Source organism: Asterias amurensis, chromosome 7 (genome assembly GCF_032118995.1).
Source record: "Asterias amurensis chromosome 7, ASM3211899v1".
Taxonomy (NCBI): domain Eukaryota; kingdom Metazoa; phylum Echinodermata; class Asteroidea; order Forcipulatida; family Asteriidae; genus Asterias; species Asterias amurensis.
The window spans coordinates 9513233-9528594 of NC_092654.1; the positions used below are offsets into that span (position 1 = coordinate 9513233).

A 15362-nucleotide genomic window follows, 5' to 3' on the forward strand; every position below is an offset into this window, starting at 1 on the left:
TTGCCGTAAGCACAGAATTCCCTGCTTCCGTAAGTGCGATTCTGTTCTTACGGTAAGCAGAGCCATGAAATTGGGCCCTGCTCTAGCAACACAACAGTCAAGGGTTCGAATCCCAACCAAGTGATTTGCCTGAGGATTTTTCACAGAAATCGCTAAAGTACTGAGTACACAGTGCTGGTACTGGTAAAAAAAAAAAACTACATACATATTTTTTATCCCGGATGCAGAATCAACATCTATTTTATCCTCGCTGCTACTTTTATTAATATTTTTATTAACAATTTTTATATGTATATCACATATCCATCTGTGCAGTTTTTCTTTAAGATAAAGCCTTAAGATATGACCTAAATATATTGTGTAATGGTGTGTCCCAAAAAAATCTAATAATCTGAGGAGAATAATGGGTATGACAGTAAAAACCTTTTAGGCAGCGGCACTGGCAAACAGAAATATTTACACACGGAAAATTTTATTTGAACATAGTCCAGGGGTTTGGGATTAAATTTAAAAGACACAAACTCTATACATGTAATATGCCACGCACAAACCGCTATCAGATTGTACCAGTCAAAAAAATGGGACTACACTTGTGCAGAGCAGCAGTCTCGCGAGATCACCGCGTCAGACATTTAACGACTTGTCCCCAAGTCTAGCGCGTTGTGTGCTCTGATTGTCGGATTAAGGAGATACAGTGTATGTCTCATATGCTGGCCGTGATTGAAAGTGATATTTTTATTTGCCAACACAGTATTCAGTTTCTAAAGGCTGAGCCATTAGACATGTCTGAACTTGAGTTTGAATCCCAGTCGTGCTTGTCACTGCACAGGCATCCTAAAGCTACAAATCTTCCCAACATCTCCCAGGCCTATATGCTTTGTTTTCAAAAGGGCAAGGGCACAAAGGCATTTTCTCCTTGGTAAAGGGCACCCTATTAGGAAATTGTAAATTTCTACTCGAGCATTTCAAGGGCACCAAGGCAATGACCAAGGTGCATGGAGGCAATCACTTTCATTGCCTCCGTGAAGTATCAGGCCAGCCGTCGATTTCACAAAACTCTTCTTAACTTGAGACTAATCTTAGGACAGAACCCTGCACTGTAGCATGCAGACCTTAAGATTAATCCATAAGACGGGTCCTAACTCTTTGTGAAATCGACGGCTGATCTCCTACAAGTACCCCCATACAAAACCAAAACTTATGGTCACAGAACCTTTGCCTTCAGTGCACCTAATCTTTGGAAATCTCTTCCCTCATACCCTCCAATCTCAGACAAACCCTGGAATTCTCAAAAATCTCAAATCCTACCTGTTTGCTAAATCTGTTTTTGTAATCTTTAATTGATAAGTATTTGTAGATTACACTTATATTTTTGTATTTTGTTTGGTTTTAAAAGCCTTCAAGAAAGAGCCTTCTAGGGTTGAAACATCATACCATTAACTATTTGTGCATTTATACAGTAGATCATTTTGGTTGGTAAGCAGTTTGCTATTTACTCTGTAAATTTAAAAATACATGTACTATTCTCTTACAACATCTTTGAGTACATGTCAGTCTTCGAAATGTAACTGCTCGAAGGAAATTAGTGTGGAGTGATTTTGTATGAAGGAAATTGGTAACCATTAAGTTTATTTAAGAACTACAGAGTCAGTTTCCTTCAACGTGTTCCATCGACACGTGCCATCTCTAACCATCCCACAGACTACATTTCCAAGATAAAAGTCCTGCAGATCGCAGAAGACACTTTGAGCGGGTCAGCGATATTATCTCTTCTCTCATCCCTGCTAGATGATACTACACATCATGTTTGAACCACTGATAACAGGGGTCAGACAAACGTTACGAAGAGTCGATGCTCTTTTTTAGAAAGTTAGGAGTCACGTCTTAGAGCAGAAATGAATTACTGTTATCAATGTTTTTATCAATCCAATGGTGGGCCTGAAAGTTCAGAGATAATGGCGTAACAAGGGCCTGTAAAAAGTATATTGTATCCATAAATAGAATTCCAGGCACAACACTATACTATGTTTATGTGTTAAAACGCGTAGTTCAAAAACTCCTTAATTTTAACTATAAATAGAGGTTTTAAAAATGTCATTGTGTGTCAGAACACAAGAAGGACGTACAAAGAAAAACAAAACAAACAAAAAGTTACACACACAAAAAATAACAATTTGCAATTAATAATGTGCAAAATTGTATTTCCAGGAAACTGAGCACAAAAGTTTGATGGTTTTCTGCAATTCCTAAGTCATTGTAGGAAGGTTAAATTCTGCATGGGAATGGGAAACATGTCTTTTGGGGTAAATTTAGCATAAAAAAATGTAATGCAATCATTTTTTTGTCGGGAGCCATTTTATTGCTTGTAGCCTTTTGTTGCAGAAAAATTTGTCACTGTACACACAAATGTATGTACATGTACATGTACGTATGCAGAACGTTATAAAAATGCAAAATAGTGAGAAATGGTTAGAAAGAGTTTCAAGATTTGAATGTTGAGGTCTGAATGTAGAGTTCTAAGCTGGAACCTGATGGATTCAGGAACAATTAAAGCAAAATAACTTGAAGTGCACCACAAAAGAACAAGTACAGCAGCTAGTCTACATAAGTTAGGGTTTTAGGTAGTTACGTGAACTCAGATGAAAGAGTAATGTTGGAGGAGAAATTACAGCAGCCTCCCGGATGCGGGGTAGAAAAGCATCCCATGATCTGGGAAATCGGCAGGAAGGTGAGTGGACTATACAAAGTTAAGTCAAGAATGTACAGGTTAATGGTATTGCTTGGAGAGGCAATAAGAGGCACTCAGGCAAAACCTTTCAACGCATCAAACATGTCAAAGTTACTAATGTTGCATTGATGTACTGTACGAACACTTATATGGATCCAGAGCATACATGTACAGGTTAAAATCTACGCATGTAAACTTCAGATTGGTGTTTGGGGAGTCACAACGACGTGTTTTCTCAACCCAAAAAATCCAAAATTAGTTTTCCAAGCCTATGTACTGCTGTCCTCTGTTGTTCACCTTATTTTACACTTGAGCATTATTAATACATCTCACATAGCTCACAATTTCCCTTCAAATGTCAATACAGAGCATCATTGCCTTGATGCCCCTTGCAGACCTGATACTTCCTCCATACAAGTAGGCAACAGGGGCACCCTCCATAACCCCTGACATTGCCTTGGTGTCCCTTGAAAAGTTTGGTAGAAATTCAACTTTCCTTCATACACGTACATTTGTACACATGTAGGCGTGCCCTTTACTTTAAAGACAAAACCCCTTACCAGAACGCCCTTCATGTACACACAGGCCTTTCCATAATTCAAAATACTAACGGCCTCAGGGCATACATTATGACAGGTGGAGACAATTGGCATACATTAACGTCCATAAAAGCCTGTTTTAGCATACAATGCATTCATATTTCAAATACAATAATACATTGTGTTCAGAGATGGATAAGCTAGCTTTGAATTGCTTTTAAAGACACTGGACACCTTCGGTAATTGTCAAAGACCACTCTTCTCACTTGGTGTATCTCAACATATGCACAAAATAACAAACCAGTGAAAGTTTGAACTCAATTGGTTGTTGACGCTGCAAGATAATAATGGGCGAAAAAACACCCTTGTCACACAAAGTTGTGTGCTTTCAAATTCTTGATTTTGAGGTCTCAAAATCAAATTCAAATACTTTGGTGGAAAATTACTTCTTTCTTGGAAATTACATTACTTCAGAGGGAGCCATTTCTCACAATGTTTTACACTACATACATACATGTATAATGTATCAACAGCTCTCCATTGATCATTTTAAAACAAGTAACTTTTTATGCTAACAGTGATAACCAATAGTGTCCAGTGCCTTTTAAGTGTCTTGCTGTTTATCAATACATGAACCTCTTTAATGAAGGGAATAAGATAAGCACATGTGGTGTAGGCCCTAGTGACAACTTTTTAGATAAAAATGAAATTATAACATCAAAATATCGTCAACAGTTTTTTTTTAAAGGTAAGTACATGTAGGTTGCCATGGTTATTAAAATGTATCTCTTCAAACCCTTCAAGAAAATCACATTGTCGCCCATTCATCCATATACCATGTATACTGGTACATGTATTAGCTGGCATATTGAGGTGAGTCTCAACAACAACACAAGTAGGCCTACATGTAGCATTCAACGAGGCCCATAAGTGATGAAGGATGCGTTTCAAAACATCAAGAGCAACCCCCTTCTTAACCGATAAATACTCAAGAATGTGTAAATCTGAGCATCGTGCATCGTCTGAAGTGTTTACCACTTAGCGGTGTAAGAAGGAAAGAGATAAATTAATACTTTGATGAAAGCATTGGGATGTCAACCTGTCGTTATCTTAGAGAGCTTAAAAGGAATTGGCTCATTGTGTTGAGAAGATAACACTTGACAGCAGGTGAATATAGGGACGCAATCATCTCATGGCCTTAAAGAAAACAGATTTTATAAGATTCTATAATTTTGTCTATTGGCCTCAATGACTAAAGGCAGTATACATTACATGTAAAACTGTGTGAATTGTTTTATTTTCATATTTTTTCATTTTAAAGGAAATGGCCTGTAAGCATTACACAAATTCAAACAGTGTCTTTCCGTTTTCTGTTTTTCTGTCGTTGTAAAAGTGAGGAAAGTCTGTCGATTAGCTGAAATATTGCAAGACTGCATTTATAACTGGGTATTGTTTGTTTGTTTTGATGCATTGCGTTTTTCCGTACCAAGTTACCTGCAGATTAAGATTGTATGTTACAAATTCTTAAACAGCTACTTAAGCGAAAATTTTTTATGACACAAATGCTTTTGTTTCTACTGTGTTTGTTCATCAATTAATTGTAATTTTTAATGTTTTTAATTAACTAGTTTTTTGTAAATATCGATCAAAAACTTGGACCCGAACTTCAAAAATTAAAAAAAAACAGCTAAATAAAGTACACATCAGCTGATGTTGCCGTGCGTCAAAAGGACAATACTTTTAAAATCTGTGGGATGTTACAATAAGCAAACTACACACATTTACACAAAATGAAACTTTCACAAATGGCGTACCATGAGAGAATGATGTCACAGGGCTTTTCTCAAATTTTTTCTAAAAAAGCTCCAGAGAATGATATTAAATTAAAAAATTTGTAACCTGTTTATTCTCAGGTAAACTCAATTTACTAATTGACTGAAGAGAACTTGATTGAATTTCAGCAAAAAATTACTTTCTCTTTTTCGTTAAAGCTGTACTTTAACCCTTCATGCTAAAAAAACCCCAATAATGTAAGCCTGATTTGTTTTTGGCCTAAAAGTCACAGATATTGTAGGATCGACATACATGCACATAGCTTTTATCATTCAACAGAGCCTGAACTAAAAATGAACACCCATGTCCCAAGTTTGGATTTTAACTAATACAAGTGAATTTCCCTTCGTCACAATTGGAAAACAGCGAGCACATGTTTCATAATTGACTCATAATTCGCTTTTCATTTGTTTTTGCTTTAACTACACGTATGAACCAGGCTTTATGAAAACTAGGGGGGGGGGGTGGTTGCACCAAATCAATGACGAACCAGCGACCATTTATCATTCACTAAAATGTGACTATCAATTTGATGAAGGATTTAAAGGCCAGTCATTGTCATGTTATTAAAAACAGCAGGATGAGGTTTAATTTACTCTTTGACAAACAATGTACATAGTACAAGTCCTGCACATCTTAAGATCCCTTTAAAAAAATAGTTTTTCTAAATTGTTGCTGACTTGTCCAATCCTTGATGAATATGCGCACACTGAATGGAGTGAGATTCATTGTACTTTGTACGTACAAATGTAGGAAGGCTACCTTATGGAAGTACGATTGCTAATTTGCTAGTGTCTCAGGACAAACAATGTCATTTATCAGGACATAAGGGAATTAGTTATGAAAAAGGAAACATCATGGAACTACCAAACAGAAGTAGATAAAACAATTACTGAAACAATGGGTCATTTTAGCAAGTGACCTGTTGTGTAAAGCTGAACATTTGTAACTCGACACCCAAACCACAGAAATGTGACCTGAAGATTGTCTGGTTGGTTGTCTACTATACTATTTTAAATGGACATCCCCTCAAACCAGAAAATGGATTTTGGAAATTCCTGGGAAAAGTATTATAAATTCATTTTCATTTTCATTCACACAAGTTAGTCTATAATGGATCATGATAATAGGCATGCAAAGTAGAGTCAAATCTTTCATAGACACACTGTAGGGCCTAGTGACTTCTACATGTACATAAATACCCGTTCTTAGTCAACTCGTATATTTGTCTCCCTTTTTTCCCAAAGGCTTCACTGAACTTTATACAAAAAAAGATGTAAAATGTTTTTAAAAATCATTTTAAAATAATATTCTAATTTTTTTCAAGAAACATTGCGGCTACATGGTCTACATATTCTTGTAGTACATGTATCATGAACAGAGTCTTTTGTATATCTGTTATCAAAGCTCACTGGTACATTACGCTTTGTTGAAAGTCAAAATTCAAACAATATCTAGAATAACAAATTTATCACATTTCACTTTCAGATGATTAGATAAATATAAAATGACCTTTGCTAGCATCCATTTTCCTTTTAAGGCATTGGACACTATTGGTAATTACTCAAATTGAAATAAATGTTCACATCAATATTTACTTGGTGATGAGCAAGGAGAGCCAATTATAGTATAAAACATTGTGTGAAACTGACCCCTCTGAAAAAAAACATTGTTTTTTAGAAAGAGGTAATTTCTCAGGCCTGAAGCCTTGTTTAGGCATCTGAAAGCACACAAATTTGTCTAGCAAGGGTGTTTTTTCTTTCATTATTATCTTGTTGGATGACTAATTGAGTCCAAATTTTCACAGGTTTGTTATTTTATGCATACACATATGTAAATTGGGATACACCCATTGAGAATATTGGTATTTGTGACTACTATAGGTGTTCAGTGCCTTAAACACTGAAAGCGAATCGACTTGAAAATGTGAAAGTTCATAACAAACCTTCATATGAGTAATTGAAGATTCTGAAGTTTTTCACTGACAAATTACTGTCAAGGGTGTTATAAAATGAATTTGTTTGTAAATCAAGCTTACATTTTTAAAAGGAATAAGAGAGTAGTGAAAAGGTCTTAAATGCCTGTTTAATACCGGCAGGGTAGACGCACTGAGAACAAGGACCAAGCCGAAGGTTTTAAACAACCAATTAAGACTGAATCACCAATCTTTTTAAAAATTTGTTCCCATAAATACCTTTCAGTCTTTAAAAACACCCAAAAGCCTTTGAAAATTGAGAACAATTCTGACAGATAGCCTTAACTATTATCGCAACAACCAAAGGTATGTTCCTTTCAACTCAGATTGATGTTAAAATGTGTTCAACAATTGCCAGAAACATTGAAAACACTTCCAAAGAGCTCCCAATATCTACAAAATGTATGACAACCGTCCAACCAACAAGTTAATAATGTAAAACTATTTATTAAGATCCGTACAAGTACTGTGCCACAGCTAAATCAAGATGTAGGCATAAATATTTAATATTATATTGCAATTATACGCATATTGAGCTCTGTTCATAAATATGTGATGAGAATTGTACGGCCTTTATTTTCATTTCTTCAGAATCTATTCCCATAAGAATGTGATCAATAGCAAAAGCATAATTTAATATTGCACTTTATTCTGTTCTCATAAACTGAAATTCTAGCACATAGCGTCGTTTTTCTTTTTGTAAACATCATGCAAGGCTGGTTTTTACGATCGTCATATTTTTGTTTGTTTTTATAAAGAACAATACAAAATGCAATACATTTTATAACAACAGAAATTTCCAATCTAATCAATAAAAACAAATTTTGGTTTACTCTTAACACATTTTCATAATAAAAAATAAACAAAATACTGCGACTTGAAAGTTGCAGAAGGTACATGTACATTACTCTAAATGCAAATATTGACAAAAAGTTTAAATAATGACTCACCTGAGCTAACGGTAGCCATTCTCTGACGGGGTGTAACACCATCAGTGGAGTTTATTTCCCATGGTAACCGATCACAACCAGTCGACCAAAGACGACGTCGTTTCGGATCCTGTACTTTCCCCCCTTCAGCCGGGTTTCCTTTATCATTCGGGAGTCCATGCACGTAGTCGGCCACCCGCTTCTTCCATGATCGCTGTGCACTATCCAACTCCTGTAGACGTCGACTGATGATCTTCGATTTCTCGTCGTCCGACGCCGGCATTGCGAAAACATCGCTTGAGTCACCGGTCCTCAGAGGAGCTCCTGGCGACATCTCGAAGGTGTGGTCAGAATCGCTGGTGAGTTCCGAGTCCATGCGGCCACGATTGTCACGATGGTGAGTGTCGATCATAGTGGCGCAACGAAGCCGCGTCATACAACCGTCGTCGGGTTCAACGTCCACAGGGGGAACATAACCTCCCCTGGTTTGGTTCCTCTCGGCTTCACTGTATGCGTGTGCTATGGCACGAATGGATTGCAGATAGTCCCTTTGGCTTTGGGCTGTCGTGGGTAGGGAGCGAGATCTACTCCTACATGTACCCGTCGGACCACACTGATTCTCATCTATACTTCTCCCTGCTGTGGCAGTTGCCGAGACACGGAGAGCATTTCTGCCTGCGTCGCTTCCAGCCAAACCTGTTATGAGGGAAATGTATACACACACGCTGTTAAAGTAGTCAACTCACCCATATGTATCAGATAGAGATGTCATTTCATTAGGCTGTTTTATCAGCTATACTATTTACATAAAGGGGAACATCACACACAAAGTATGTATCCGGGGGAAAAAAATATACCTTTCATGCACAAACCTGTTTATTATATAATATTGCATAATATCAAGATATTGTGTTGTAAATACTTTGCGCTAATTATACACATTGTCCTGCTGTGAATGGGTTTTTTCTAGATGAAACTTCTACATGAAAAGTGATATCTAAAATGATGAAATAAGACAGCTTTTTGGTAGAATGTAAAAACACTCACTATTCATTGTTCATTGTATATGTACATTTACATGTACTGTTCATAACGACTACACATATTTTATGATGCACCGGATTGCCAATCGATAATTGGAAACTACCTCTACCGTAATTACATTATATAAAAGGTTTAATGAGTTTATAAAGTTCTTTAATTGAATTGATCAATTTATTAAATTGCCGTTCATTACCAGAATTTGTCAAATATTGAATCTGCATTGAAGATAAAGATACGGTTCAATTGAGCCACAGAAAGTGTGTAAACTCGTCTGGTATACACTTAGAAAGGTCAGTTTAGGGAGAAGGGTTTCAACTGGATTTGTTTAAATTTCATTTTTTTTGTCAATCAGCAAAGATTATGTACTTAGGATGTTAGTTTGTTTTGTGAGGAATTGTTGGTTTGTAAATTGTCTTGTGTATTTGTTTATTTTTATAGGTTTGTGTGTCTACAATTTAATATTTTTTGAGAAATTAAATTTACCATTAATCTGCGTTTTTTTTTTTTTTTCATTACTTGTAATATTTTATTTTGTAAAAGCTATGAAAGCTGCCTGGCTTTAAAACACTTTGAAATACCTAATGAGGTATTAACAATGTTTGTATGTTTGTATCTCGCTGACAAGAAAATGGATTCACAGGTTAAAGGTTACTACAAATTGTTACATTGTTCAGCTGGGGGCTAATAACACTGAACAGTAAGCCTAGGAGCAATCTGTTACATTTATCAAATACTTGCTGGTACATGAACACTGCAAAAATAGTGAATCCCGGATTGTTTTTGCTTTTAAGTATATTGCACATTAAATCAATGTATACATAGACTACCCAGTACCTCGCAAATACTCTGTCTTGTCTGTAAGTGCGCGTTAGCTGTGGAATGAGCTTGCTGGTCTACAATATTTACTGACAAATTTGTATATACCACATACATGTACATACAGCTGGACCAGCATGCACCTCATCCAGGCCTGATACTTCACCGAGGCAATGAAGGCGATTGCCTCCATGCCCCCGGTCAATTTTCTAGTTGCCCTTGAAATGCTCCACTAGAAACTTACATTTTCCTCATAGGGTGGCCTTTACCAAGGAGCAAATGCCTTGGTGCCCTTGCCTTTTCTAAAACCGAAGCATAGCACATGCCTACTCATTCCACAGCTAACGCATGCGCATTGAGTATTTACCAAGTACAATGTAGTCCATGTAAACTGTACATTTACCTGCTACATTTCCCCTGGTACATTATGGCTACATTGTCACTAAACTCAAACATGTCAACAGAAGTTGTTTTGGTTAGATTTTCCACTACATCTAAGACAACAAATTGTATAGATATATTCCTGCGGGAGGCCTTGACTTCAAATGCAAACACAGCAGTCTTTAATATGTGTTAAATATTAATGACCATAAAAACTTACTTGCTGAGAAGCACTGCAGCTGTTTAAATAAGTAGTATCAACTGTTTTGAGAAAGGATTCCCTTGGACATGTTATGTTTGAAGACAATATCAGTTTTCGCCCAAAACATTTGAATCTGAGAAACAATTCATGCATGAAACGTTTGTCAGGTTTGTGAGGGTTATCTCCCATTTGTGAAAGTTGCGACCACAGAAAATTTGTTTAGTTCTGTTTTCTCAGTAAGTAGACACAGTATTCAGCTGAAACTTTCACATAAACTTTTAGTGTATTTGTTTGTTTTTAATTTTGCCTAAGTATTCAATATATTGACAAAAACCAATTGATGATCCTGATATATACATGTACCTTTAAATGTGGATCAGAATAACTATGCACATACATGTAACCCACATTATTCAAATGGGCACTTTAGAAGCCCTTCACATAAAAGCTTGTTTGTATTTAAGTACCCCAATTTATACTTTTTGTTTGTATAATGTCAGGTAAATAACAGGCCTCCCTACAAAAAGGGAAATTTTGTCACGTCAGAGCAATGTCGTTTGTCACAGTTTGGGGGAAATTTAGTTGGAATTAGGAAAAGTGCTTCATTAATGCAGGTGGTTAATGGTTAAAATTTGTCTTTGTTCAAACCAAAATTATTTAAAATTTACTCATTCTGTTTCCCTTGGTTAAATACTTGAAATTGACAAATTAGTCAAACATTTGAGTAAAATAAGTCAACACCAAATTTCAAACAAATTAGTCAATATACCTGAAATGCACTTTTTTTTTTCCTGTACACAAAAATATTTTGAGTTTGAATAATTTTGGTAAGATGGGCGTTCAAGCTTTATGCACAGGAGTGTTAATATTTTTATATAATGTGTGAGTGTCACTTTTATGCATTGTCATGATTTGCACAAATTGCACCCATCAGTTTCTTGAACACCTGAAATGTAATTGATCATTGTGTAGATACGGAACACATAAAAGTGAATAATAGGGATGTTGTTTTCAAACCATTAAGAAACTCCCACATTAAAACATCAACTGATTTAAAAGGATTGTATGTGTATACGTTTGGTAAGTTGAACCCACTGTTTGTCTCAGTCCTATAATAATAATAATAACAATAATAATAACCCGTTTTTATATAGCGCTTTTCACACCCGGAGGGCTTCCCAAAGCGCTTCACATTATTACCCCTGGTCACTGGGCCTAAATTCACTCCTTAAACCATCTATACATGCAGTTGTAGATACATGTACATGTACACCTTAAAACCATCCTGTGAAAATTTCAATTTCAAAAGATGGCGTTTTTGAGATATTGCCAAAAATCTGGAGCGGTTAAGTCCACACAGGAAGAATAATCTGTAATTGGAATACACAATCTGAGAAATTTTACTGTCAGTTACGCCTAATTTTCAGACTCAAATTTGGGTGGATAAAAGTGATATTTTGTTCATTACCGCAGTACTACGAAGTGAAAAGTTTCTCATAATCCCTTATTAAAGCCAGTGGACACTATTGGTAATTGTCAAAGACCAGTCTTCTCACTTGGTGTATCTCAACATATATGCATTAAATAAAAAACCTGTGAAAATTTGAGCTCAATCGGTCATCGAACTTCCGAGATAATAATGAAAGAAAAAATACCCTTGTTAAACGAAGTTGTGTGCGTTTAGATAGTTGATTTCGAGACCTCAAGTTCTAAACTTGAGGTCTCGAAATCAAATTCGTGGAAACTACTTCTCTCTCGAAAACTATGGCACTTCAGAGGGAGCCATTTCTCACAATGTTTTATACCATCAACCTCTCCCCATTACTGGTCACCAAGAAAGGTTTTATGCTAATAATTATTTTGAGTGATTACCAATAGTGTCCACTGCCTTTAAACTAACTTTTTTCTATCCCAAGGTGCAGTACTTCTTACCAAGTAAGTTTTGATTACCATTAATTTTCAGAGTCAATAACATACACAAACCCTTTAAAATGTGCAACAGGTTTATTTTAGTGGTTAGCACCTGTACAAACTTCATAAACGCTAAAAAACCAAAGAAAAACCACACACTCTGTATTCAAGCTTTTTTCCCTTTCTTTTTTTTTCTGATGAAGGAAGTAGTCTACCTCACAGATGATACATTGTGTAGGAAGAAAACCGCAAAGAGTAATTACAATGTGTATCTCAGCACAGATTGTAATCTGCAACAGACTGATATCTAGGAATACCCAGTATGAAGTTGGGAAAAAAAAAGACTGAGTCATCAGAGAAGGCACTTCCTGCTTGTGGAAACGCTCTAGGTCCATGGTTCAAGCACTTCACTACTAAGAGGAACTACACGTGCAATGAATAATGGCCTTGTGAAGTAGCATACTACAGAAGTCATGATGAAGTATCTTGTGCTTATTAATACATGTAAAGTCACTTGGTAATAATAGAGTGTGTAAAATAAAATGTCTTTTCATGGCTGTGTGAATCATTTATGATAAACTCTTCACCCCCTGAAAAAAAAAGGAACCAATCAACCACAATCAACCAATTAAATGAAAAATTAGAGAGTAAAAGCCACAAAGTTCCTTTAAACTTTATTTCAAAAAGGAATGGGAGATTTGCTGGTACTCTGAACTGACCTTTAATTGGGGTAATTGGGACAAGCTTTTTTTTTTTTTTTTTTTTAGGGCACTAATGGTATTTACAAGTAGATTATCAATGACCTAAGTAGTTTAAACCTACATATTTCTACAATGTACTAACAAAAAATTTGCAGAATATTTTGTTTTACAGTTGTTTTTAATATTATTGATGGTTTATTAAAATTGAACTAGTTGCCAATGGCTACATTGCATCAATTTACACAGTAACAATTTAAAAGCAATACACAGAAGTAAGGTAGAAACCTGTTGACTTGTACGTGACTGAGATAGTCTTCAACTACAATTTGTATAAGGTTACCAAAAGACCATTTGCGCAGTCATTGCAGCGGAGTCTAGCAGTCACAAATTCCTCAGACCATGCAGGTAGGAATGCTCAGACTAGAGACAATTGCTTTGCATACGATTCAGGCACGCTTTTGATGAGTAGTTTGGTAAGAGACCTCTAAATGTGTATAGCACAATGGTACCAGGGTTGGTTCATCTGGAGGAATGCTACACAAAAGCTTATCCTGAGCCATTTGACAGTGTATTACAGCAACCGCTTCTATAGCCTGATGATCAAAATTTACAAGCGATAGTTTGTGACTAAGGAAGTCATAATACCAGACACCCCCAGCATCAATTCTAAATAGCAAATTGCTTATTTAATTGTTCTGCCATGTCTATGTGAATTGCAACTACTTGGGCGCAACTTTATTACCCATTCACAACTTTTCACATGTCAATCTACATCAGTTGAGTACAGTGTCGTAAACGAATCCTGCGATTCAAATTCTAAAATGATGAATTTTACTTGCAAGGCACATTTAGATTGCACAGTTCTTGCATGAGGTAAAGGTAGGGGCACGGTGGATGTAGTGAGACATTTAAAAGCTGAAGTGAGTGGCAAAGGACTGCAAAGCATGGGTTGTGGATAAGTACATGTAGTTGTGGATCTTCCTTGCTGATGAGCTAAAATGGTACAGACATGTTTCAAGATGAGTTTGTAAACTTGCTAAGCACAAACACATCTTGCTTGATGAACAGAAACTGGTTGCCAGACAAAGATCCACAAAATTAACATTGTTGCAACGAGTGCCCCACTCATTTTATTCTTACAAACAATTTGCTGCACAGTTTTTTATGCTAACAGCTTTACGAAATTTGGCCCTGGTTGTAAAGTCATCTGTGGTGCCCATCATAGTTATGGGCTTGGTGAGAGGGAAATAAGGAGTAAATTCCCCAGGAGCAATTTAGCAAGGGGTTGCTAAATTGTAACATGGTTAAAAAACTGTATCAAATGTGCCTTGTGTGAAAGGACAATTGTTCTTCTGTCAAAGGTCTCTTGTAAAATCTTGTCAAACAATTCCTATATTTCACAACCATGCTAAAATTTTAAAAGCAAGGGACCACTGTTAAATTGCTGTTGTGTGAAAAACACTTTAGATAGCCTTGAATCCAACCAACGAATGCAAGACGGAGTATCTGTATCTGTATGTGTATGTGTGTGTTGGCAACCATAACCACAACATCTTATTAATGTGATGTATACTGATCGGTTTTGTTTAACACACACTACACATGAATAAAAAACAAGCAAAGCTTTTCAGTGTTCAAGGCTGACAGAAAAGTTCATCCAGGTTTTCCAGGAAACTTGCATACGTGTACAGTTGGTTAAGAGTACAAATCATTCATTCATACAGATTCATTCACTACCATACTGACGCAAATTTCCCCAAGTGAAAAATAATGTTTTGATCTGTTTTATTACTGAATGGCTGAATGAACGCTCACATGAACGCTCACATTAAGCCACATGAGATAAAGCCACATGACAATGCATGAGTACAAACAAGTCTGGTATTCATAGTGCAATCAGCCGTATGATCTTAATGTATGAAAAACCTCTCAACTCAACCCACTTAAAGACACTGGACACCTTTGGTAATTGTCAAAGACCAGTCTCCTCACTTGGTGTATCTCAACATAATATGCACAAAATTACAAACCTGTGAAAATTTGAACTCAATTGGTCGTCGAAGTAGCAAGATAATAATGGAAGAAAAACACCATTGTCACATTAAGTTGTGTGCTTTTAGATGCTTGATTTCGGGACTTCAAAATCTAATTCTGAGGTCTCGAAATCAAATTAAATTATTTTAGTGGAAAACAACTTCTTTCTTGAAAACTACGCTACTTCAGAGGGAGCTGTTTCTCCCAATGATTTATACTATCAACAGCTCTCCATTGCTTGTTACCAAGTAAGTTTTTATGCTAACAAC

The 15362-nt window shown here is 36.1% G+C and overlaps 1 protein-coding gene across 3 annotated transcripts in view; it reads right to left on the minus strand.

Moving 5' to 3' along the window:
* Window positions 1–15362, minus strand: part of LOC139939458 (uncharacterized) — a 106880-nt gene that overhangs the window by 77865 nt on the left and 13653 nt on the right. For all 3 annotated transcript variants that reach the window (XM_071935390.1, XM_071935389.1, XM_071935388.1), the window contains exon 3: window positions 8026–8700. In XM_071935390.1, coding sequence (XP_071791491.1) covers window positions 8026–8700 — 675 coding nt within the window. The remainder of the gene's footprint in view (window positions 1–8025; window positions 8701–15362) is intronic.